Source organism: Macaca fascicularis, chromosome 1 (genome assembly GCF_037993035.2).
Source record: "Macaca fascicularis isolate 582-1 chromosome 1, T2T-MFA8v1.1".
NCBI lineage: Eukaryota > Metazoa > Chordata > Mammalia > Primates > Cercopithecidae > Macaca > Macaca fascicularis.
In genome coordinates, this window is record NC_088375.1 from 182949569 (window position 1) to 182972379 (window position 22811).

The window sequence follows — 22811 nt, forward strand, 5'->3', positions numbered from 1 at the left end:
CACAGTGAGGTATTGCTTCATTCATCACCTAAGTACTAATCTAGAGGACCAGAAACCGAGGTGTGGATGGAAATCCCTACGTGTGCCCCTAGTAGAACTCCAAGGAGCAGAAGGACATTTGTTAAGGGGCAGTTTTGAAAAGGAGACAGAAGTAAACATAGCCAAACAATTAAGACACAGCAAAGAGAATGGCTACTGGAGTCATAAATGTTTAAAGCACCTGAGAGGAAGGATTTATCACCTCTGTTTTAGGGTGACGACTCCATGATCCAGAGCCCCTTACTTCTTGAGGTCATACCAGCTGGGTCTCAAATTTATTCCTTTTGTCTTCAGATTCTGTGTTCTTTCCACACCATTCTATTGGGGTAGATGGTGCTTAACGTAAGGAAGCACTTGGCAATAATCACAGTTAGGCTATAGCCTGCTTTAACCTTGGTCCCACTCGCTTCTAGAACTATGGGGATCTTCCTTAAACCTTGCCTGTCTAGTCTGATTACTGACTTCCCAAATTCTGGAGCTCCTGTAGCTGCTGCTGTTACCTTGGGTTCCCTGCATCGGGAATTCACTTCTTTGTTAGGTCTTGAAGATCCCTGACTGGGCTTTGGGTGGGATGGCCTGATTATCATTTCTTTGTTTTGTATCTCTGGCCCTGGGCCTCAGCCTTATTCTGACATTATCCTGGTCTGGTTGTCAGGAGCAAATTCACTTGCCCAGTGTCATGATCATCTCGTTATTGAAGTTGTGTCTTGTCCCAGTCTTCTTAATGAGTAGTTTGATTTAGGAACAACAGCAATTTTGGAGCTAGGTTGGTAACATTTTTGTCCTTCCGTAGAGGCCCTGCTTCTCTCTGGAGCCTCTGTGGTTGTAGCATGCCAACCTGCAGCCTTTTCTAGGTTATGACTACCAGGTCCCAAACTCCACAAATGGTACGGCCTAGCCCTTCTTAACCTAGTCTACATTTTCAGTGCCTCTGACTGCCTACAACCCCAGGACAGGAGTACTCATTTTCGGCAGGATTTCACATTGTAACACTATGTTTATAGAAATGCTTTCCATCAGTCACCTCTTAGCACTAGCTTCTAATACAGACTGTTTCCTTTTGGAAACCATATCCTTTCTCAGAGAGCATTGGTTTTGTTGTGGTCTGTTTAGAGGGAAACAGAAAATCTCAATGCTGACTAATCAGGTCTTGCAAGGGCACATAGGCATTAGTTTCTTCCTCTGGTGAGTGGGAAGCAAATGAGTCTGTGTGAGAGGAACCTGCAAGATCCTGACTCTGGGATGCACTAGCAACATCCTTGTTTATTGGCCTCCTGTTCTTTCATTCTGAATGCATTATTTTGCCAGTCTTGGGCAGCTAGCATGTGGTCCCAAAGCATGGCTTCTTCCTCCAAAATATTTTTCTTATCAACTGATTTTGGTCCGTGTGTGTGGCACCAATTCTTGTGTGTGGCACTATTCATTTTCTTTCCTCCTGAGGAATAGATCCAGATACATTTCAGGATTCCCCAGACATTTCCTGCTGTCTTCCTTAGGGCTTTGAGTTGCAAGTACTTAATTTTAGAATGTGTCCTCTGACAGGATCCGGCAGGTCAGGGATTATTAATCTCACTTTTGTTTGCACCTGCAATTCTATGCTAGTGCCGGGAGTACAAATGGTCAAGCTTGACTCCTGTCGTCATAGACCTTCAGTCTGGTGGGAAGGCAGATATGTAAACAACATCGAAGTATGATTAACTCTCTTGGGGGAGAGCATTGGTGGTGATACCTAAGTGGTTGCCTAGAATAGCTGGATTATTTAAAAGCCCTATAAACCATTGGATATTCAGTTGACCTGACAACCGTCTCTTCTCAGTCAGGTACCAGGAGTCTGAGAGAATACACTCTCATGGAGCTGCTTGTGGTAAGTGCACAGAGACACTGAGGTTTCCAGCAGCCCCCGGCCCACTTTTCTGCCTGGGATAGGGACATGGGGAGGTCAGAGACCTGTGATTTGAAGGTGAGATGGTCATCTACTGTTCTCACCCAGTATAAGCATGGACAGGCACTAAGGGAGGCTGGACTTGGGAGGTATGTGAAACACTCTGGGGAGAGAAATGGAGGTTTCTCTGCTGGGAGGAGTTGGGCTGATGGGCAGTATGTTGAATTACAGATGCACATGGAAGAACCTTGTTTTGACTTCCTTCGAACCAAGCAGACCCTTGGGTAAGTCTGCTGCAAGGCCACTGAGCTCAAGTAAGGGCCTAGGGCTAATTGCAGGCTGACGTTCATCAAATATCCTTACTGAGCAGCCTGTTAGAGCTTCCTTCCATCTCACAGGGTGATACTTACTCATCCAAACTTTTGGAATTTGTACCTTGGACTATAATCAGGTTTTCCATGGGTCAAGTTTCAAGATAAGAAAAAAGGCTAGTGTGTGGTCCCCAATTCAGGAGAGGTATGGACACCTTAACATTTTTGGGTCGTTCCAGTAAGGATGGGCAGAAACTTTTCCCACTCCTATCTAGTGCCTCCAAGGCCAAGGCCCAGATGATCACCTGAGCTCATGTAACTTTTCTCTCTGGCTGTAGGTACCATGTCTACCCTACCTGTAGGAACACATCCGGGATTCTAGGATTTTCTGTCACTGTGGGGACTCAGGCAACCAAATACAAGTGAGTGAATAGATGAGTGTAACCTCCTATTATGGGCATGGAGAGTAGGGGCTACATGTGCTTCCTTAAACCTTAGGCACCCCTGACCAAGTAGGTTTGCTCTGTTTAGTCAGTGGAAGCTGGGAAGATGGGGGTTGTTATAGATGACCTGTTCCAGGACTGATCAGTAGTTCCAGTGGCCCTATAGGATTTGATTCAAGTCCTGTGGTCATTGTGTGGGGCTTGCCAGTTTCTTCTCTTCAGGCAGACCTAAGGACAAGAAGGGAAAGGATGCCTGATCTGACAGGCATGCTGTTAGTTTTCAGATTTGGAATGGTCAAACATGGTTGTGACTGCTTCATTATGAGGATACCTGAAAACTCGGCTGGAGGTGGGGTGAGGGGGAGGGTCCTGTTCTCTTTCTTTCCTCAACTTCAGGTGGAATACTGAGGCCTGGGAAAACACTTTAGCCTTTTTTCCTGGAAATGTGTCTTAGTCTTAATTCTTTCTTTTATCTTCTGCCTGAGATCAGGTTTCTGATGACTTAATTGAAGATGTTTTGTTTCAGTTCTGAAGTTGTTGATAAGAAGATAGAAGAGTTTCTTTCTAGCTTCGAGGAGAAGATCGAGAATCTCACTGAAGAGGCATTCAACACCCAGGTGACTGTGCCAGCCTGGTCTTTTGGCCTTTGGCCCACACAGGTTCCCAGATACAAGTCTTAACAGGGCTTCGCTGGCCAGTTTTTGAGCTTTGCAGCTCCACCTTCCTCTTACCATAGTGTCCCCCTAGCTTCATCCGTCCGTCTCATACTGGCATGTCCATCACAAGCCAGGCTGGACAGGGCCCGGTGTGTTCTGGGGGAAGTGGTATGTGGCCCCCCCTGAGCATCTTTCTTTTTGGTGGGAACAGGTCACAGCTCTCATCAAGCTGAAGGAGTGTGAGGATACCCACCTTGGGGAGGAGGTGGATAGGAACTGGAATGAAGTGGTGACACAGCAGTACCTCTTTGACCGCCTTGCCCACGAGGTAACATGGTTTTCAGAGTAAGACAGCTCAGACAAACTGGTGAAGGTTCCTGATTGTACAGGAATCACAGGTTCATGCACACCAGCATTGTGTGGAAGGAAACTCGAAACACTAGTCCTGGCCTGATTACTCGCTCACTTCTTGAGTTTTCAGACTGGCCTCTAGCACCTTAGTTGGCCACGTGAGCTGGGTGCTAATCCTTACCACACCACCACCAATTTCAATCAGAGCAGCTCTATTTTTATGCTATATATTGAGGTTTACAAGATTTTGTGGAGAAAATAGTTTTGCCATTTAAAGAAAACTGAGGACTCTTTGTCTTTATGGAGTTCATTATTCCAGGTGCCGGTCTTTTGACAACTTCTATTCCAAAGTAGTAAAACCTGTGAAAAACAGATCTGGATCCTGTACCTCAGTGTGACTTTGGTTAATATGTAGCCCCTATATGGTGAATTACCATAGGACATCATTGCTCTGTGATGGAAAGAGGCTTCATCTTAACGCAGTCTAGTTTTCTTAATAGAAGCAAGGTAGATTTCCTCAAGCCATGGTATGCAGCTACCATGTAACTGGGAGGTGACACTAAGGAGATGTGGGTGTTGGGCTCAGTGTCTGATATTTAGCTGTAATTAGAGCATCTGCTAACCTCTCTTGCCATTGTAGATGATTGGTATAAAATGTGAAGGTATGCGAGAGCTTCATCATTGTTTTGGTCTGGAAGATTAGGGGTGACCTGAGAATAGGAAGAATAAAATGTCTTCAGATGCTAAGCAGGTCCAGGGACATCTGCCTGGGGGTTAGGTTTAAGAGCTAACTTTCTTCTTAAATTTCTTTCCTATCTTCCCTTCCCTTGTCAGATTGAAGCACTTAAGTCATTCTCAAAATCAGACCTGGTCAACTGGTTCAAGGCTCATAGAGGGCCAGGAAGTAAAATGCTCAGCGTTCATGTGAGTATGGTTAACTCCATCCATTCTAGGGTTGTCGTTTACTGAGTTTGGGTGGTTATCAGAAATCTTAAACCCCTAAATCTGGTCAGCAGAATTTTCACTTTTGTCTTTGACCTCTTTCAGGTTGTTGGATATGGGAAGTATGAACTGGAAGAGGATAGTACCTCTTCTGGTGAGGATTCAAATTCTTCTTGTGAAGTGATGCAGCTAACCTACCTGCCAACCTCTCCTCTGCTGGCAGATTGTATCATCCCCATTACTGATATCAGGGCTTTCACATCAACACTCAACCTTCTCCCCTACCATAAAATAGTCAAATAAACTGCAGTCGCGTTGGCCTGAAGCAATGTGTATTTTAAAATGTGTTTGTATTTTATGGAGTTATACTACTGCCTTAGGGCTTCCACTGAAGTTTTGCACTGGCATAATAGCATTTGATTTACTTTTTATCCTTTCTTTGTTGAGACTAATAAACCCAGGGTTACTGTAGGAGATGGCAAAGGAAGATTAGCAGAGTGGGCCAAATGAGACCAGAAAGCTTGCAGCAGCACTTTGAGAAGCCCTGGCCTGTGTCCTCTCAGACTGAGAATCCACTTCTTGAAAGGCCTTATGTAACCAGTATATTGAATAACTAAATGCTAGGTATTAGTGTTAGTACCTAAATGCTAGGTACTAACTCCTGTGTGGTTTTTTTTTTTTTGATGTATTTTTAAATAAAGATAGTTCTGTATTTCCCTTCAGAATGAGCCATTTGCTGCTGTGGCATTCATTTTATCATATCTATGTTGGTTCACTGTGGGGTGGGGATCTATAAATACATACTCTTCCCAAACCCTCTAAAGCAATAAAACATTTTTGGATAAAATGTTGGCAGGCAGCCCTACATGTGCAATATGAGTTAAGATTCTGGGGAATCGCCTGGCAGGGCTAAAGACAGAACATAGAGTCTGAGAGGAAAAGAATGGATCCTCCATTTTTCAAGTGTCTTTCTGAAAAGCTAGCTCTTGTATTCAAGGTTGCTGAATAATTGGCTTCCAAGTTTAACCATAAAAGATAATAAAAGATGCACATTTTTAAAAAAAGGTTGGAAAAATTACTTTATGAAGCCTTAAGAAGCACTAAGAATAATTAATTAAACTGTAATCCAGGATTAGATACAATTTAATAATAGTTCAGTTCCAAAATAAAAGTTATTTTAAGTAAGACCATGAAATTTCCTAACACTTGATTTTAATGCATTGCACTAATTTTCTAAAACAACTCAGAGGAACCCATATTTACAGTAGGCAGAATATTTATGAAAAAATCTGGCATCAGGTATATTTTATATATATGTATGTGTGTGTATGTGTATGTGTGTGTATCCCGAGATTATATGAACTAAGAAACAGGTTGTATATCTTAACAGCAGAACTAGAGTGCAGTTTCAGACTTGGATTTATAAATGCTTTCAACGTGTGGTGTTTGGAAAAGGAGAAGACATCATCTGGTTTTCAAAACCTGAAGTTTTTCTCAGGACTGAAATCAAAATCGTAACTGCCACAGAGGGAAAAGGGAAGCTTTTCCCCTTAATTGTTCATTTGCGTCAGAAAGTCCAGTATCCCTGAGATAGGAACCACTGTAATTAGAAGGGAGTGAACAGGTTTCTCCCAAAGGAAGATTGTTTGTTGCTGAATTATGCCTACTGCCCTGATCATCAGGTATAAACTTTGCATCTTCCAACCTAATGCTTGGCAGCACCAAGACGTTTCAGTAATGGTTCATCATAAACCCAGCATTCTCCATCTTCATGAAATAACTGTAAGAGAAAGGGGAAGAATCTAATTACATATTTGCTTTGTACTTCTATAATATTATTTCATGTCTTCTCCCCACCCTGACATTAGACTGAAATGAGTTTCAAGTAGGGACCAGGGATCATCTTGTTTATAAACAGTGTTTGGCACATCACTTCTTCAACATTCACTGAAATAAATTAGGAGGAATAGCACTTAGGAGGGTGGGGCAGGCAAGATTACCCTTGTCTCCCACTGAATCTCCTTCTCCTTCCTTTCTCGGGCTTCTGCTCTTTGTCTTTCTTCAAGCCTGTGCTTTGCTTCAGTTGCTGCATCAATGTCTCTGATTTTTAAGTTGAAAGTGACATCCTTCCAAAGGCTAAAACAAAGAGAGAAGAGGAGCTGGCAATGTTGAGAATGAAAGCCTGCAGCCATCCTGAATGTCGTTTAATACAATTCAAATGGCTTTAAGTGCTGTAGGTCACAGACTAAATCTCCTTATGCTGGCACCAGGGCACTGGAGTAAGGAACAGAGATATGGGCTCAGAAGACTCCACTGCTAGTTATCAAAGAAGGAAATAAGGGCTGCCTGATAATATGATAAGGTCAACAGAAGAAAAAGAATAGTGGAAGCTGAGACCTGGGATTCTACTTCTGGCTCAATGTTTAACTTACTGTGTAACTCTGGGTCAATCAGTTTACCTCTGTAGGGCTTGAGTGTCCCTTAATATAAACTGACAGTTAAGAGGAACTGAGAAGTTCCATTTCAGAAAAACTCCCTTGGATTTAACAATGTGATGGCGAAAACAGTATGAATGGAGAGAATAAGGGTCAAGAGGTAAATTACAAAGGCTTAAGGTAGTTAAGATGTGGCTTCCTCTCAAGGCCTTTATTCCCATTTCAGGAAAGAAGGTAAAGAGAAGTTAGCTAACTGAGCCATCCATGGTCACAAAGGTAGTAAGTGGTAGTTCTGACATACGAACCCAGGCATTCAAACTTGGTCTACACTATTATGCTCTGCCCTACTGTCTCTCAAACCCAGGCCTGTGCCTACGCCTAGGCAAAGTTTAAGCACTGCAGCAATAGTTACACTTAATGTCTGCTTACCTGCGGGATTCATACTCATTCTGATCTTCCAACTTCCTCACTTTCTTCTTGATTATAGGCAACTTCTTGGTATCTACAAAGACTGTATTTTCCTAGAAAACAATAAAGGTAGATGGGAACTAGACCCATAAACCCCTAACCTAATGTTAGGCGCACTGTAGTGCTTTTGACATTTCAAATTCTCTAGGTCCGAAATGCAGTTCACTGGCTCCTCCTGTTGATTTCATACCATCTTTCCTCTTTATTTAAGAACACTGCGTGGGTAGTAGTACAGACTGCAAGTTCCTTGAAGGAAAGGACTATCTTAACTCATTTTGCTATCTCTGGTGCCAGGCAGTCAGTAAATTTTATTATACAAAATCTTAAGTTGTGTATGAAAATCACAGATTAGTGCTTCATTTTATAAACATACCCCACATACTTAACATTTACTGGGTTCTTACTATGTGCCAGGCATTGTTTCACATATATTATTCTCAAGTGAGAGCAGAGAGAAAAGTAAAAATGATTATAATTACCTATTCTGCTGGGAGAAGGTGAGGGAAGGAAAGAAAAAGCTTGCCCTGAAGAGATGACATACATTGGAGCTGTCCTAAAGTCCCAGCTCTAATGTACTGTAGAAGGAAGAGCATTATGAAGGAAGTGCTAATGACAGAATAAGGGATAAAGTACAATCTAATGTAGCCTAAAACAAGTGGCAAAATAGAGGATCTTACCCCTGTTGCATATTTTGCATACATCACACCATTCCATTCCCCTTCAATTGAGCAAAAAGACTTCTTGTCATTTGGAGAACTGAAGAGAAAAGGAAATACTTGTGTTAGTCTCAAGTTGAAAAGTATTCTACCAAAGAATCTGCTCAGTGTGGCCCAACTACGGAGTAGAGCACAGAAGAGCAACCGTGAAGTTTTTGACGAAAGCATCTTAACAGAACTGGACTCCCCAGGGCTAACTATAAGAATGAGGGCCTTCAGCAAGATGCTTATGAACTTGAGCTCCCAAGAACAGTGGGTTTGGGCAAGAACGTCCTATTCTGGGTGCAAGGACCATAACAGACTTGGCAAATTCCCTATCCTCAACCTGTCCACAGCCTAGTGGAGACACATATCACCACTGAGATTCTACGTGGTAAGTGCTGTGGTGAGCTTACATGGGCACTGGGGGTCAGGGAAGGCTTTGCTTAAGAATATAATGCTGGAGACCAGGTGTTCATCCTCAGGTTGAAAAGGACCTCTGTGCCAAATGGTGTGAATACTTTCCCTGAGCAAGGATCCATTCTGCAAAAGCCATAACAGACCTCTACTTGGACACACAAGTATGGAATGTGAGAAGATAAGCAACACAGCAAAGGCCTGGTTAGGAAGGGCAAGGCATAAACAAGATTGAAAGAGGCCAGAAAAGGGGGAAATGAACAGGGCAGAGGGAGGAGAGCTGCTATCAGTGCCTGAAACTTTCTTTCCCACTGTCCCCTTCCCCCCAATTAAGGGTTCCAGAGTCAGAGAAAGTCATGGTGCCCTCACTGTAGACCTTCCACTGACTGGCACAGCCATCCGCATCTGACCCGAGAGTATCAAATGGAAGCAAGCCAGATGCCTGCAAAATGTGATGGTTACTATTTTTCCCTAGCAAAGGCACAGAAAAAGGGGTAGCTGTAAGGACTTGGAGGCAGTGCTGCGGGGGTCACAAAGTCTGCTGTAAGGACCAGCTCATCGTTCAATCTGGCAAGAATAAATTAGCGATCCATAATCTGGTTTAGCTAGGCAACCTAGGAAGGCCTCTTTTGGTTCAACATTGCAAGTCAGGTTCTTAGGAAGGAAACCTATCAATGACCTTTGACTGCTCTGAATATATGTTTTAGGTCTTCTTCTGATACCAGATTTTAACAAAAGACATGACACACAAAATGTGAAACAGGCTTACAAAGACAGAACCATTCTTTCACACTCCTAATCCAGAAGCTATAGTTCAAGACAAAAGGCAATTATTTCAGAAAAGCATAAGAGCTCTAAGGCAGAAAAAATACCTACAAAATCTCAGCAGTAATTCTGTGCTTCTTGCCCCCATAGAAGGGTTTAGTGTGGAAGATGATATTTGCACTATAGCCTGTTTTGGAACAATTAATATTGCATTCTCCTCCTAATTCCACCCAGGGCACTGTGAGGATAGACCTGCAAAATCAAAATTTTTAGGTAAGGTTGACAGTTAAGAGGAAGAGGGGGAAGGGGCATGTTTCAGGGAACAGCAGAGTCTACTGCTGATGACAGGAAATGAGCACACTTGCCTTCCATAGCCATTGGGGAATGTGAGAATGTAATGTTCATCATAGTCTAGACATGAGACACAGCCTGTGGAGAGAAGGGACAGAATCTCTGATGAGTAGTGCCAAGTGGCCACAAGGCTTTCTTGTCGAGTTGATGGATACTCCATTCAATTTAGGGATAACCTATCTAGCTTCCCACCCTTGCTCTCACCCCCAATACCAATGCTTAGTTGCTAACAATGACATCTAGTCTAGCCATTTTCTTTTACTAGACAAGTGTCCATCACACATTAGAATGACATAAAATTCTCCTATAACACTGTAGTCCACCCAGTGCCAACACACTTACCCTGCCCTATGTTGTGCACCCCAATTGACATCCCAAGGAACTTTGATTTGGTCCAGATATGAGCATTGAATTGTATCTTCTTGTTAAAACACTCAGCATAAAAGGCTGAAACTGAATAGAAATTTTCAGTTAGTACATTATATACCTACAGCCACCTCTCTAAAATTACATAACCTAGGGAAATAACTGGCTTCATGGGGAAATCCTTTACCCTTCAAACAGCCTCCAATTAGGCCAGGAGGTACCTACCTGCCTTTTATACCCTTTTCCCCAAAAAGCATTCATTCAGAGACATGTGGACAGGGTCATCCCTGAAATGATGCTGTGGCCAACCCAGGAAGCCTAAAACCAAAAGGGCTATCTGTTCTGGTCTGCAAGTATGCCCAGGCTCCAGCCCCAACCTAGGCCCATCCAGTGTTTCCAGTTTTAATACTGCACTAAACAAACAAGATGTTGAGGGTATGTACAGTTGACCCTCCATATCCATGAGTTTTGTACCCACAGATTCAGCCAACTGTGAGTCTAAAATATACAGAGGCTGTGCTCAGTGGCTAATGCCTGCAATCCCAGTACTTTGGGAGGCCAAGACGGGAGGATCACTTGAAGCCAGGAATTTGAGACCAGCCTGGGCAACAGAGTGATACATTGACTCTAAAAAATAAAAATAAAAAAATTAGTTGGGTGTGGTGGCACACGTCCATAGTTCCAGCTAATTGGGAGGCTGAGGTGGGAGGATCATTTGAGCCCAGGAAGCCCAGGAGGCTGCAGTGAGCTATGGCTGTGCCACTGCACTCCACCCTGGGGCACAGAGCAAGACCCTGTCTAGAAAAAATAATAAAATACAAAATAAAAATAATACAAATAAAAGAAACAGTGAAATAACTATTTACGTAGCATTTACACTGTATTAGGCATTACAAGTAATCTAGAGATGACCCAAGTATACAGGAGGGTGTGCATAGGTTATATGAATATAAAAGACACCATTTTATGTAAGACACTTGAGCATCCTCGGTTTTGGTATCTGCAGTATGCCAGGAATACACTGTGTAGAAACTACGTATCACTTATATAAACTGTCTCACAGTTGCTGAAGTCTCTACAGCACAAATTACTATATATAAGATGACTCTGGAAGCATTAAAAGTTGGTTTCCTAAATTCCTTCTTTTTATACATACTTAATTTGTGAAGCTCAGAGTCTGGAGCTTACAAAAGGAAAAGATATGAGGAACCAATCAACTTGAGTTTCCACTTCAGGGAATAGGAAACACACAGCTAGTCACACAACTAACAGTAACCTCAGCTATGGAGCTTTTAATGACCCTCTTTAGACAGAACAGTTGGAGAGCAGAGGTTGCAGAGGAGCTCTGTGACTTACTGGGTGGATGATGGGAAACCTGCTCAGCCACGAATGTTACACTGTTTTTGGAAACCCAGGGAACTGGTCCTTCTGAAACTAGTTCCTGCAAGCAAATATAACATAATTTTCTTTTGATGAGAAAACACAAATGACATCAGAGAATCTGATAATTGGGGTCTCTGCTCGCTCTACACACACCAAGCACCCTATATATATTTCTATTGCAGAACGTTATTTAATTGCTTTGTGTCAGTCTCCCTGACTAGACTAAGACATTCTTAAAGGCAAGGATCATGTGCCTCACTCAGGGCTGACAAGAGTAGGCACTTACCAATGTCTGCCAAATGAGTAAGAACAGACACATGCTTCTCTGTCTTCAGTATGGACTATATATAATGTGTCACTTGGAAAGGGAAACATATGGAGAACCATGTTTACTGACAGATTATTATGTGTCAGGTGCTGTGGGCTATGGTTTTGTTTTTTTCACTTCTGAAAGCCTTTTTACATGCATTTGAGTCCTCCTTGCTGGACATTTTCTTCAACCACTAAATTTGTTGGAGCCTCAGTTCTGGGTTACCTACTTCTGTAGCTATGCTGTCTTCCTAAATAATTTTATCCAATCCTAGAGCTTTAAAATGTCATCTAACTACACTATAATCTTTGAAAGCCCCATCTCCATCTCAAACCTCTCCCTAAACTCCACACTCTTAAATTCCAACTCCCTTCTTAACAGCTTCACAGACCTCTAAAACTTTATATTTTATATTAGATTTTGATTTTTCCCTCCCCAAATCCAATCTTTTCCTTATCAGTAAATGACACTGCCACTGCTTAAGTCCACACACAAGGATTCATCTCTGATGTCTCCTTTCCCTTACCCCCCCCAATCCATCAATCACTTCTACCTCCACAATAAAGCTTGAATCACCATGTCTCTCTTGGAATAATGTCAAAGCCTCCACAATGGTCTCCATGCTTCTATATTTGTCCCTTCTCAACTTACTTTTCACAAAATCATTCTAATCTTCTCAAAACAAAAATGAGATCCTGAAAAACCATAAAATTATATTATGGCCCACAAGACCTTGCAAGATCTGATTTCTACATCCCCATCCTCATCTCATCCTACTCTTTTCCCTCCTTCTCACTACATTCAAACTATGCTGCTCTAACAACAATTTCTTCTATGGGTGGTGACCATCTTTTGATCATTGCTTTCATCATTATCATCTGCTCCTAAATAAAATCTTGAATCAGTATACAATTAAGATAATTTAAAAATGTCAATGCAGAACTCACAGTGTTCTCTTCAGTATCATTTGGTAATGTCCAATGACACTGAAAAATCTCGCCCAAAATGGGATTGTATGGCTTTTTGGCAACTGATCCTTTCCTTCCTGCATGAAAAGCTGAGAGGTACCATTTCACAACCTGAACCATTCGATCCTTGGGATCCTTCTGGTCACTAATGCTGCAATGGAGAAAGACAAAATTTAACATCCTGCTTTTTGGTAGAAGACAAGATGATATAACAACCCCCAGCATGGTCCACCTAAGTCCGACTGAGAGGACTGAGGACCTAGGACCAGGGGTTAGCTTAAAGTTTCGTTTTAAAATTGAGGTATAATATATATATAATTAAATGCATTGGTCTTAGTGGTTTAACTTTTTTTAAAAATTTCAACAGGTTTTTGGAGAACAGGTGGTGTGTTTGGTTACATGGATAACTTCTTTAGTGGTGATTTCTGAGATTTTGGTGCACCCATCACCCGAGCAGTACACACTATTTCCAATGTGTAGTCTTTTATCCTTCACACCCCTTCCACCCTTCCCCTTGAAACCCCAAAGTCCACTGTATCATTCTTTTTTTTTTTTTTTTTTTTTTTTTGAGATGGAGTCTCACTCTGTCGCCCAGCCTGGAGTGCAGTGGCGTGATCTCGGCTCACTGCAACCTCTGCCTCCCAGGTTCAAGCAATTCTCTGCCTCAGCTTCCCGAGTAGCTGGGATTACAGGTGCTCGCCATCAGCTTGGTTTTTCATTCCCGAGTTTCTTCACTTAGAATAATGGTTTCCAGCTCTATCTAGGTTGCTGTGAATGCCACTATTTCATTCCTTTTTATGGCTGAGTAGCATTCCATGTGTATATATGCCACATTTTCTTTATTTGCTTGTTGACTGATGGGCCTTTGGGCTAGTTCCATATTTTTGCAATTGCAAATTGTGCTGCTATAAACATGTGTGTGCAAGTGTCTTTTTCATATAATGACTTCTTTTCCTCTGAGTAGATACCCAGGAGTGGGACTGATTAATCTAATGGTGGATCTACTTTCTTTCTTTTTTTTTTTTTTTTTTTTTTTGAGACGGAGTCTCGCTCTGTCGCCCAGGCTGGAGTGCAGTGGCGCGATCTCGGCTCACTGCAAGCTCCGCCTCCCGGGTTCACGCCATTCTCCTGCCTCAGCCTCCCGAGTAGCTGGGACTACAGGCGCCCACAACCGCGCCCGGCTAATTTTTTGTATTTTTAGTAGAGACGGGGTTTCACCGTGGTCTCGATCTCCTGACCTTGTGATCCGCCCACCTCGGCCTCCCAAAGTGCTGGGATTACAGGCGTGAGCCACCGCGCCCGGCCGGATCTACTTTCAGTTCTTTAAGGTATCACCATTCTATTTTCCATAATGGTTGTAGTAGTTTACATTCGCACCAGCAGTGTAAAAGCGTCCCCTTTCACCATATCCACATCACATCTATTATTTTTTGATTTTTTGAATATGGCCATTTTTGCAGGAGTAAGATGGTATTAATAGCATTGTGGTTTTGATTTGCATTTCCCTGATAATTAGTGATGTTGAGCATTTTTTCATGTTTGTTGGCCACGTTTTTTTTTGTTTTTTTTGAGACGGAGTCTCGCTCTGTCACCCAGGCTGGAGTGCAGTGGCGCGATCTCAGCTCATTGCAAGCTCTGCCTCCCAGGTTCACGCCATTCTTCTGCCTCAGCCTCCCCAGTAGCTGGGACTACAGGCATCCACCACCACGCCCAGCTAATTTTTTTGTATTTCTAGTAGCGACAGGGTTTCACTGTGTTAGCCAGGCTAGTCTCGATGTCCTGACCTCGTGACCTGCCCACCTCAGCCTCCCAAAGTGCTGGGATTACAGGTGTAAGCCACCACGCCCAGTCAACCATTTGTCTTATTATCATCATCTTCTTTTGATAATTGTCTATTCATGTCCTTAGCCCACTTTTTGATGGGACTGTTTTTATTTTTCCTTGCTGATCCATTTGAGTTCCTTGTAGATTCTGGGTATTAGTCCTTTGCCAGATGCACAGTTTGCAAATATTTTCTCCTACTCTCTGGGTTGTCTGTTTACTCTGTTATTTCTTTTGCTGCGCAGAAACTTTTTAATTTGACTAAGTTCCATCTATTTATCTCTGTTGCATTCACTTTTGGATTATCGGTCATGAAGTCTTTGCCTAGGCCAATGTCCAGAAGAGTTTTTCCCATGTTATCTTCCAGAATTTTTATGGTTTTAGGTCTTAGATTTAAGTCTGATATATGTTGAGTTGATTTTTGTATAAGGTAGGTGAGTGATGTGGATCCAATTTCATTCTTCCACATGTGGCTTGCCAGTTATCCCAGCACCATTTGTTGAGAAGGGTGTCCTTTTCCCACTTTATGTTTTTGTTTGCTTTGTCAAAGATCAATTGGCTGTATTTCGCTTTATTTCTGGGTTCTCTATTTTGTTCCATTGGTCTATGTGCCTTGGTCTTAGTGTTTTGCTTGAGGAGTTGACAAATGTATATATCTTTTAATTAATCATCAATCAAAAAACAGAATATTTCCATTAATCCGGAAAGTTTCCATATCTCCCTTTCCAAACAATCGCCACATCTTACTTACCCCCGAGGCAAACACTGCTTCTGGTTTCTAGTATCATAGATTAAGTCCATGTAAGTGCATTGCTTAATTGTCAAATAATTGGAGATTTTCTCTATGTTATCAATTACTAATTTAATTCATGGGTGTAGAATATACACCTTGTATGATTCCAATTATTTTAAATTTATTGACTTCCCTGTATATGTTCTATCTTGATGAACATTTCACATGCACCTAGAAAAGACTATGTGTTATACAATTGTTAGGCAGTGTTTGGAAAGGCCAATTGGGTCAAGTTGATTTGATAATGCTGTTTAAATCTTCTATAGCCTTCCTGATTTTTTGGGAGGGGCAGGGAGGTGGTGAAGGCAGAGGCTACTTGCTTCATCAGACACTGAGGGATGAATTTGTGGACTTGGCTATTTCTCTTTTTAGTCAATTTTTGTTGCTGCATGTATTTTAAAGCTGTGTTATTAGGTACATATATATTTAGTGGTATTATTTATTCTTGATAAATAGATGCTTTTATCATTACAAAATATTCCTATTTGTCTCTAATAATATTTCTTGTCTTAAAAGTCTCCTTTGATACTTATACAGCTACACCAGTTTTGCTATGCTTAGTGTTTTGCATAGATATCACTGTCCATCCTTTTACTTTTAACCAGCACCTTTAAAGTTTCTCTCCTGAAAATATCATATAGATAAATCCTGCTTTTTAAATCCAGTCTGACATTAAATGGAATGTGTATTCTATTTACATTTAGTATAACTTGATATAGTTGGGATTAACTCTACCATCTTGATAGGTTTTCTACATGTCCCCTTTGTTCCCTGTTCTTTCTCCTTTTCTCCTTTCTTAGAATTAATGGAGTATTTGTACGATTCCGTTTAATCTATTGGCTTTTGAACTGTACTTTTTTTTTTTTTTTTAAGACAGTGTCTTGCTCTGTCACCCAAGCTGTAATGGTGTGATTATAGCTCACTGCAGCCTCAAATTCCTGGGACTGCATGACCCTCCTTGTCTTAGCCTCCCAAGTAGCTGGAACTACAGGTGCACACCACCATGCCTGGCTTATTATTATTATTAAAAAAAATTTTTTTTTGTAGGGACAGGGTTGTGCTATGTTGCCAAGGCTGGTCTCAAACTCCTAGCTTCAAGCACTCCTTCTACTTTGGCCTCTCAAAGTGCTGGGATTACAGGCATGAGCCACTGTACTTGGCTTGTAAATAGTTCTGGGGGCCTCAAAATTTAAATTCTCACACATAAAAACTACCCTTAAATCTCAAATCTATACCCAATGAACAACTGGTATGTTCCATTTTTACTTACACATGTTACTAATAAATGCTTAAATTTTACTTCTTAAATTATCTGTTAAACAGTGCCATATTTATTTAAATTTCTGCCTTTTGGGAATTGGTTATTCTTTTAAATGTTCATCGAGAAAAAAATATATATATTTATCAATGTCAGCCAATGTATCCACCCAGCAAGACACTTCAGTGATATGTATCTGGCTTCAGTAAACCACAGTCTGAGACTAAGGAATGCAGAGAAGACGAACTAACAACATTCCCTATTACAAAAAAATTTCCTGCTACCAGAGAAAGGCAATGTGAACTCACCTCCTTGTAAATCAATTTCACCTTTACGTTACTTCTATCTCATACATATATGCATATATAATATTGCAAACTCTATATTTAAAATGTATAAATCATCTATAATTTGGATGCTATATTGTAAGCTCGAGGGCAGGCACTGACTTTTCCTTTCTCCAACTCATAAGAAAGTGCATAGCAAACAACGGGTGCTTTAGAAAGGTTTGCTGAACTCAGAAAATTAAACTTCATTAAGATATAGTACAAATAATTTGACAGTGATTGCCAGTGCCTGGATTAAATACACTTATACCATTGGCCTTGTAAATATTGGCTACCTATTAATGGGCTCTTGAGAATTTTTTAAAGTGTTAAACTTGGTTGCCTAACAACATCACCACCATATAACTTAAGCAAACAGATAGGCATCCAGTGTAAACACATTATTCAATACCACAGAATACCCAGAAATGTTTGAAAGGTGACAAGGAATCAATCTATCCTGCAAAAAAAAAAAAAAAAAGGCAGAAAGCTGCTGAGTAACATCTGTAAAAGTTGGAAACTACCATGTACAGTCAAATACCTCACAAACAGGTCCGGATGTGCAAAAAAGTCTGCATACATTTCTAAAAGAGATCTTCTTTCAAGAATAAACGTTGGAAGAACTACCTGAAAAACATACACATTTGACCCTTGAAGATCAAATTTCTCTTCAGATAAACAGATTAAAAAAAAAAAAAGAAAACAAAACAAAACACCACCTCATTCAAATCATGGTAACATCCACCACATATTGCCCAGGCATGCTCCAAAAACTTATTCTCAACCTGTCAGATTCAGAAATGACCATTAAACTGCCCAGCAGATCAAAAACAGAGAAGGGGTTTTGAATGTTCAAATGTCACTTCCTCTGTGCAACTTCCTTTTTCTCCCTAAGTATAGTAACAGCAACAAACTACTCAACAAACTCACTCAGAGGAATCCTTTGATGCCTCCTATCTGCTGGACATTACATATACATTATTTTATTATTTGTATATTACATACACATTATCTCACAGTAGCCCTATGATGAAGAAATTATTAGCCCAATGATGAACAAATCATTACAGTGAAGAAATACGAAGCTCAGAGGCTGAGAGATTTTCTCATTGTCCTATTATTAATGTGGAATTCAAAACTGGATCTGAGTTTGGGGTGTGTGTGCACTTTCCTCTCTACTGCTGTTGCTCTATCATCATTAGACAAGTGTATAGGAAATATATGATGAGCACCTACAATCCAAGAATTAAGTTTTTATTCACACTTGTGCTGTCACTACTATTTACACAGTAAGACACTTTTAAATGAGCAATTAAAGGAATAAACAAAAGGAAGAAGAGAATACAGACTGGGAACCGACAAACTGGAATATGGGAAGACATGAGAAAGATGAGGATTAACCAATAAAAAAAGAGAAGAATTTCATTAGAGAATGGGAATGGAAGAAGAGTTTTTGAAATGAGTATCAGATTATCAATTACTCATTACGAAGTAGAACACCCCAGAGTGAGCAAAAATTTCTTTACATTTAGTAGTAACTACATATCCACCACATTCAAGGTCCTGTGTTAAAAGCTATGGTGGAGGCTGGGCACAGTGGCTTGTGCCTATAATCCCAGCACTTTGGAAGGCTAATGTGGGTGGATCACCTGAAGTCAGAAGTCTGAGACCAGCCTGGCCAACACAGTGAAACCCCATCTCTACTAAAAATACAAAAATTAGCTGAGTGTGGTGGTGCACGACTGTAGTCCCAGCTACTTGGGAGGCTGAGGCAGGAGAATCGCTTGAACCCAGGAGGCGGAGGTTGCTGTAAGCCAAGATTGCACCACTATACTCTAGCCTTGGTGACAGAGCAAGACTCCATCTCTAAATAAATAAATAAATAAGTAGCACTCCAGCCTGGGCAACAGAGCAAGACTTCGTCTCTAAATAAATAAATAAATGCAAGCAAGCTATGGTGGAGACAAAGGTTAAGTATGAGAGAATAACAAGAGCATTTAAACTGCAGGTGGAATGTGACTAACATCATACAAGAAATATCCTAAGCACTTTGGAAGTTCAGTTCAAGGAAAGATCATGTTCTGTTTGGTGGACCAGAATTAGGGCAGAGCTGGGAAACAATTTATTGAGGTGGCACTAGAGAATAAAGCCTAGAGAAGAGGAAGGCTGTGATAAAAGAACAAGGCATGGAGACGAGAGAAGAAAAAAAAAAAAAAGACAAGGAAAGGCTAGGAAAAGGGGTGTGACAGGGATTCATCAGTGAACCAGTGTGGCTGGACATATAATGAAAATATAAAGTGGGCTGATGAACACAAGCTTGGAAAGGGACACTAAGACTCTAACACTTAGAATCTCTATCATCAGACTCTCAGCATTTAAATTTTAGGTAAACATTTTTCTTCCACAGAACACGTAAATTCATAATCCAAATAGGGTTAGATTAGCAGGTAAGCTTATATGCTGACTTAGTACAATTTCTTACCACTTTAGATAACACAGAAATTATAAACCACCGAGAAAAAATGCTGAAGAAGAAAACGGGTAAATACCTTCAATGTATAAACAGCTCTTACAACTCAAGATGAAGATCACTACTCCAGGAGATAAATGGACAAAGGGACTGAACAGCCAAAAAACATTTTTAAAAAGTTTAATTTCACATGTAATTGAAGAAAACATAAATATTTTTTTCTTCTACTTAGGATTTTTCTGAGAACTCTTATTTAACAGATTTTCTTCAATATTTGTAGTGCTATACTGATAAATGCTATTAAGTCAAACTGCTGTAACAGTGATGAAGAGAGCTGGGTTTAGTTGTCTTCAACCTGGGTTCAAGCACTTGTTTAGCCTCTTCTTAGCTGTGAGGAAGCCCTGAAAAATTAACTCAGTTTCTCTAAGTACCTGAAAAGAAGATAATTACATGTGCTGCTTATATGTTAGGATTGTTTTAAAGACTAAGTGAGGTTAAATGGGATGTGACTGTGTAGTATTTTTTAAAACTACAACGTATTTGGAAAACAAACTCTTTTCATAAAGTATCTGAAGTGAGAAAACATTCTTAAAAAAGACATAAACTTAAGGCATTATTGTAATAATACTTTAGAATGCATAAAAGGAACCAAGATTTCAGAATCTGTTGGCAATCACAGCCATTTGTGCCAATACAAATTTTGAAAATGACTTATTTTAAACACATTCAGCAAAAAATAATTATAATAGTCATAAAATAAACTTTTAGCAGCTATGGACTCAAATATGGATTATTTGGCAGAGAAAATTATGTGAGGCAAGAATTACAAACTTGATTGTGGCAAACACATCCGGTTGCCTCTCCACATCCATGCTTCACCCCCAAGAACTCTGATTCAGTTCAGGTTCAGCTATGGGCTGCCATGGCCCTCTCCCACGTCTCAAGGGGTGAATGTAGATTCATTTAAACCAAATGCCAGTGGCAGGTTTAGGCATGAGCATATGCCTGATACTGGCCAATGAGATTCAATAAGAAGCTTAACGAGCCACTTCTGGAAAAGAATGTCCTTCCTAATAACAACAACAACAACAAAAAAAAGGCAGCAGCTGTGCAATCTAATGATTACTGAAGCAATTCTGGGGACAAACTCCTGCAAATATTCTTCTGCCTAGAACATTCCTAGTAAGTGTGCTGGGCTCCAAAATAAATGTTGTCCTTGTGTTTCTGTTCTCACTTAGATTAGGGGTAAAAGGTTTTATTATAGACACTTATTTGAAGGTATTATGAATTAGTCTTTTTCTTAATGGCCCTCTAAATCCAAAACAAAAAGGAGTTCACTACTGACGAAGACTATAGCACTGGAGTTGATTTCGCCCTAACAAAAGTGAGAACCCTAAATTTAATCAACTCCCAAAGCTCGGCAGAACAATAATAAATATGAAAGCTACTAAAGTTCAAGCCTTCAAGACAAAGGCGGTAGTGGAAAGATTACAGGTTTTAAAATCATGGAGCAGATTAGAATCTCAGTCTGCCACTTAATATGACTTAACATGACTCAGCCACATTATTTCACCTCTGAGTTTTAGTTTCCTGATGAAGTTAACAGTAACGCCTACTCTGCGGAACTGTGGTGAGAATTAAGTGAAAGGAGGGGATTTCTGGCACAGTGGCAGGAATATACAAAGGCAACCATATACTAGTCTCCTAATTCAAGCGTGCATTCTATTGAGAGCTCCAAGTTTAAAATCAAAGTCAAATCCAGACTATGGTAATTGTGCATGACTCAGTATGTGTCATTTTGCATGCCTGTAATCCCAGCTACCAAGGAGACTGAGGCAGGAGAATCACTTGAACCTGGGAGATGGAGGTCACAAATATGTCACAATTTTACATTCACAATCTCTTCCAATCCTTACAACCCTCTGAAACAGGTTACTATGTGTCCAATTTGCATAGAGAACCCTGAAGTCCACAGAGGAAGAAACAGAAGAAGAAACTCACTGAAGCCCATGCGTGGTTTGATAATAGTAGAGGTAGAACGAAAACACAGATCCTCTGACCCTAAGATTAGAACTCTACCAAGTCTTAATCCATAGAACTCATACACACTGTTCTCTATGAAATTATCCTAGCTTGACTTATTTCATCATTTACAAAATTTTGTTTACTTATCCACATGTATATTAAATCACAAGAAGACACAAGTATAAACAAAAATTATGTCATTTTACTACATTTGCAGGCACACTCACCACACAATCACTGAGAATCCATACATACTCACACAGACTTACAGCAAATTTGGTCTTACCTTAGTAAGATCCATTCCAAGCCTAACCTGTGACAAAAGATGCATGATAACACTTTTGTGCTCCTCCACAGACCCTGCCTCCGCATCATCATCTCTGTCATCATGTGAATCGAAAAGGTCTAAAATAAAGCACATCTTATTAGAATGGTGCTAAATTGGGCCAATCTGTGCTGATACTAGAATTACAATTTTTTTTTTTTTTTTGAGATGGGGTCTCACTCTGTCGCCCAGACTGGAGTGCAATGGCATGATCTCGGCTCACTGCAAACCTCCGTCTCCCAGGTTCAAGCGATTCTCCTGCCTCAGCCTCCTTGGTAGCTGGGATTACAGGCACGCGCCACTACACCCAGCTAATTTTTTGTATATTTTGAGTACAGACAGGGTTTCACCATGTTGGTCGGGCTGGTTTTAAACTCCGGACCTCAAGTGATCCGCCCACCTCGGTCTCCCAAAGTGCTGGGATTATAGACATGAGCCACCACGCCCGGCTACAAATATTTTTAAAGAAAAAAAAGTTAAATTATCAAAGGTCACTCACCAGCATCACTTGTTCCATTGGACATGGAAGAATTAAGTGATTCTGTGGTATCTGGGCGTTTCAGACTATTTCCCGAGCTGCTGTGTGTCAGGACCGAGGCAGATCCAGAAGAACTAAAAAAACATTAATCACCTTATTTAAGCTAAAGAAAGCAATTTAGAATCATAGTAAGCTAGACTCTTACAGTTAACTGGTTACATGCATGCATATACACGCTTTCAAATTCTCTTGATGACAAGGTCTCTTGTCTTATCCTTTATGCATAGGGCATGCTCAACAAAGCCATGTTGATAGTCAAGACCCAGAGGTCATCAAAAATTAGTGAAATCTTTGCCTCTGCATTTAAGTTTAAAACTACAGTTCATTTTCTGATTTTGTTACTGGATATAAATCTAAATGTGTCACAATTCTTGGCAACAATTCCAGAAACTCAAAAACGGCAAGTCTCAGAAATATGCCTTGTCTTTATGTTTGAGATCCTTTGATAAAGGCCCACATTGGTATTAACATTC

At 40.6% G+C, this 22811-nt stretch overlaps 2 protein-coding genes across 37 annotated transcripts in view; one reads left to right on the forward strand and one right to left on the reverse strand.

Moving 5' to 3' along the window:
• The window catches only part of NRDC (nardilysin convertase), a 100968-nt gene extending 95622 nt beyond the window's left edge, over positions 1–5346 (forward strand). For all 5 annotated transcript variants that reach the window (XM_005543383.5, XM_074006792.1, XM_005543384.5 and 2 more), the window contains 7 exons: positions 1856–1903; positions 2153–2205; positions 2571–2654; positions 3202–3292; positions 3543–3659; positions 4517–4606; positions 4730–5346. In XM_005543383.5, coding sequence (XP_005543440.1) covers positions 1856–1903; positions 2153–2205; positions 2571–2654; positions 3202–3292; positions 3543–3659; positions 4517–4606; positions 4730–4927 — 681 coding nt within the window. In that variant the 3' untranslated portion in view covers positions 4928–5346. The remainder of the gene's footprint in view (positions 1–1855; positions 1904–2152; positions 2206–2570; positions 2655–3201; positions 3293–3542; positions 3660–4516; positions 4607–4729) is intronic.
• Positions 5347–5676: 330 nt separating this feature from the next.
• The window catches only part of OSBPL9 (oxysterol binding protein like 9), a 167864-nt gene continuing 150729 nt past the window's right edge, over positions 5677–22811 (reverse strand). For all 32 annotated transcript variants that reach the window (XM_074006814.1, XM_074006808.1, XM_005543387.3 and 29 more), the window contains 12 exons: positions 22300–22412; positions 21762–21880; positions 17522–17607; positions 12762–12933; positions 11478–11562; positions 10098–10208; positions 9770–9833; positions 9516–9656; positions 8205–8283; positions 7489–7580; positions 6625–6760; positions 5677–6404 (listed from right to left, as the gene is read on the reverse strand). In XM_074006814.1, the coding sequence (XP_073862915.1) occupies positions 6330–6404; positions 6625–6760; positions 7489–7580; positions 8205–8283; positions 9516–9656; positions 9770–9833; positions 10098–10208; positions 11478–11562; positions 12762–12933; positions 17522–17607; positions 21762–21880; positions 22300–22412 (1273 nt within the window). In that variant the 3' untranslated portion in view covers positions 5677–6329. The remainder of the gene's footprint in view (positions 6405–6624; positions 6761–7488; positions 7581–8204; positions 8284–9515; positions 9657–9769; positions 9834–10097; positions 10209–11477; positions 11563–12761; positions 12934–17521; positions 17608–21761; positions 21881–22299; positions 22413–22811) is intronic.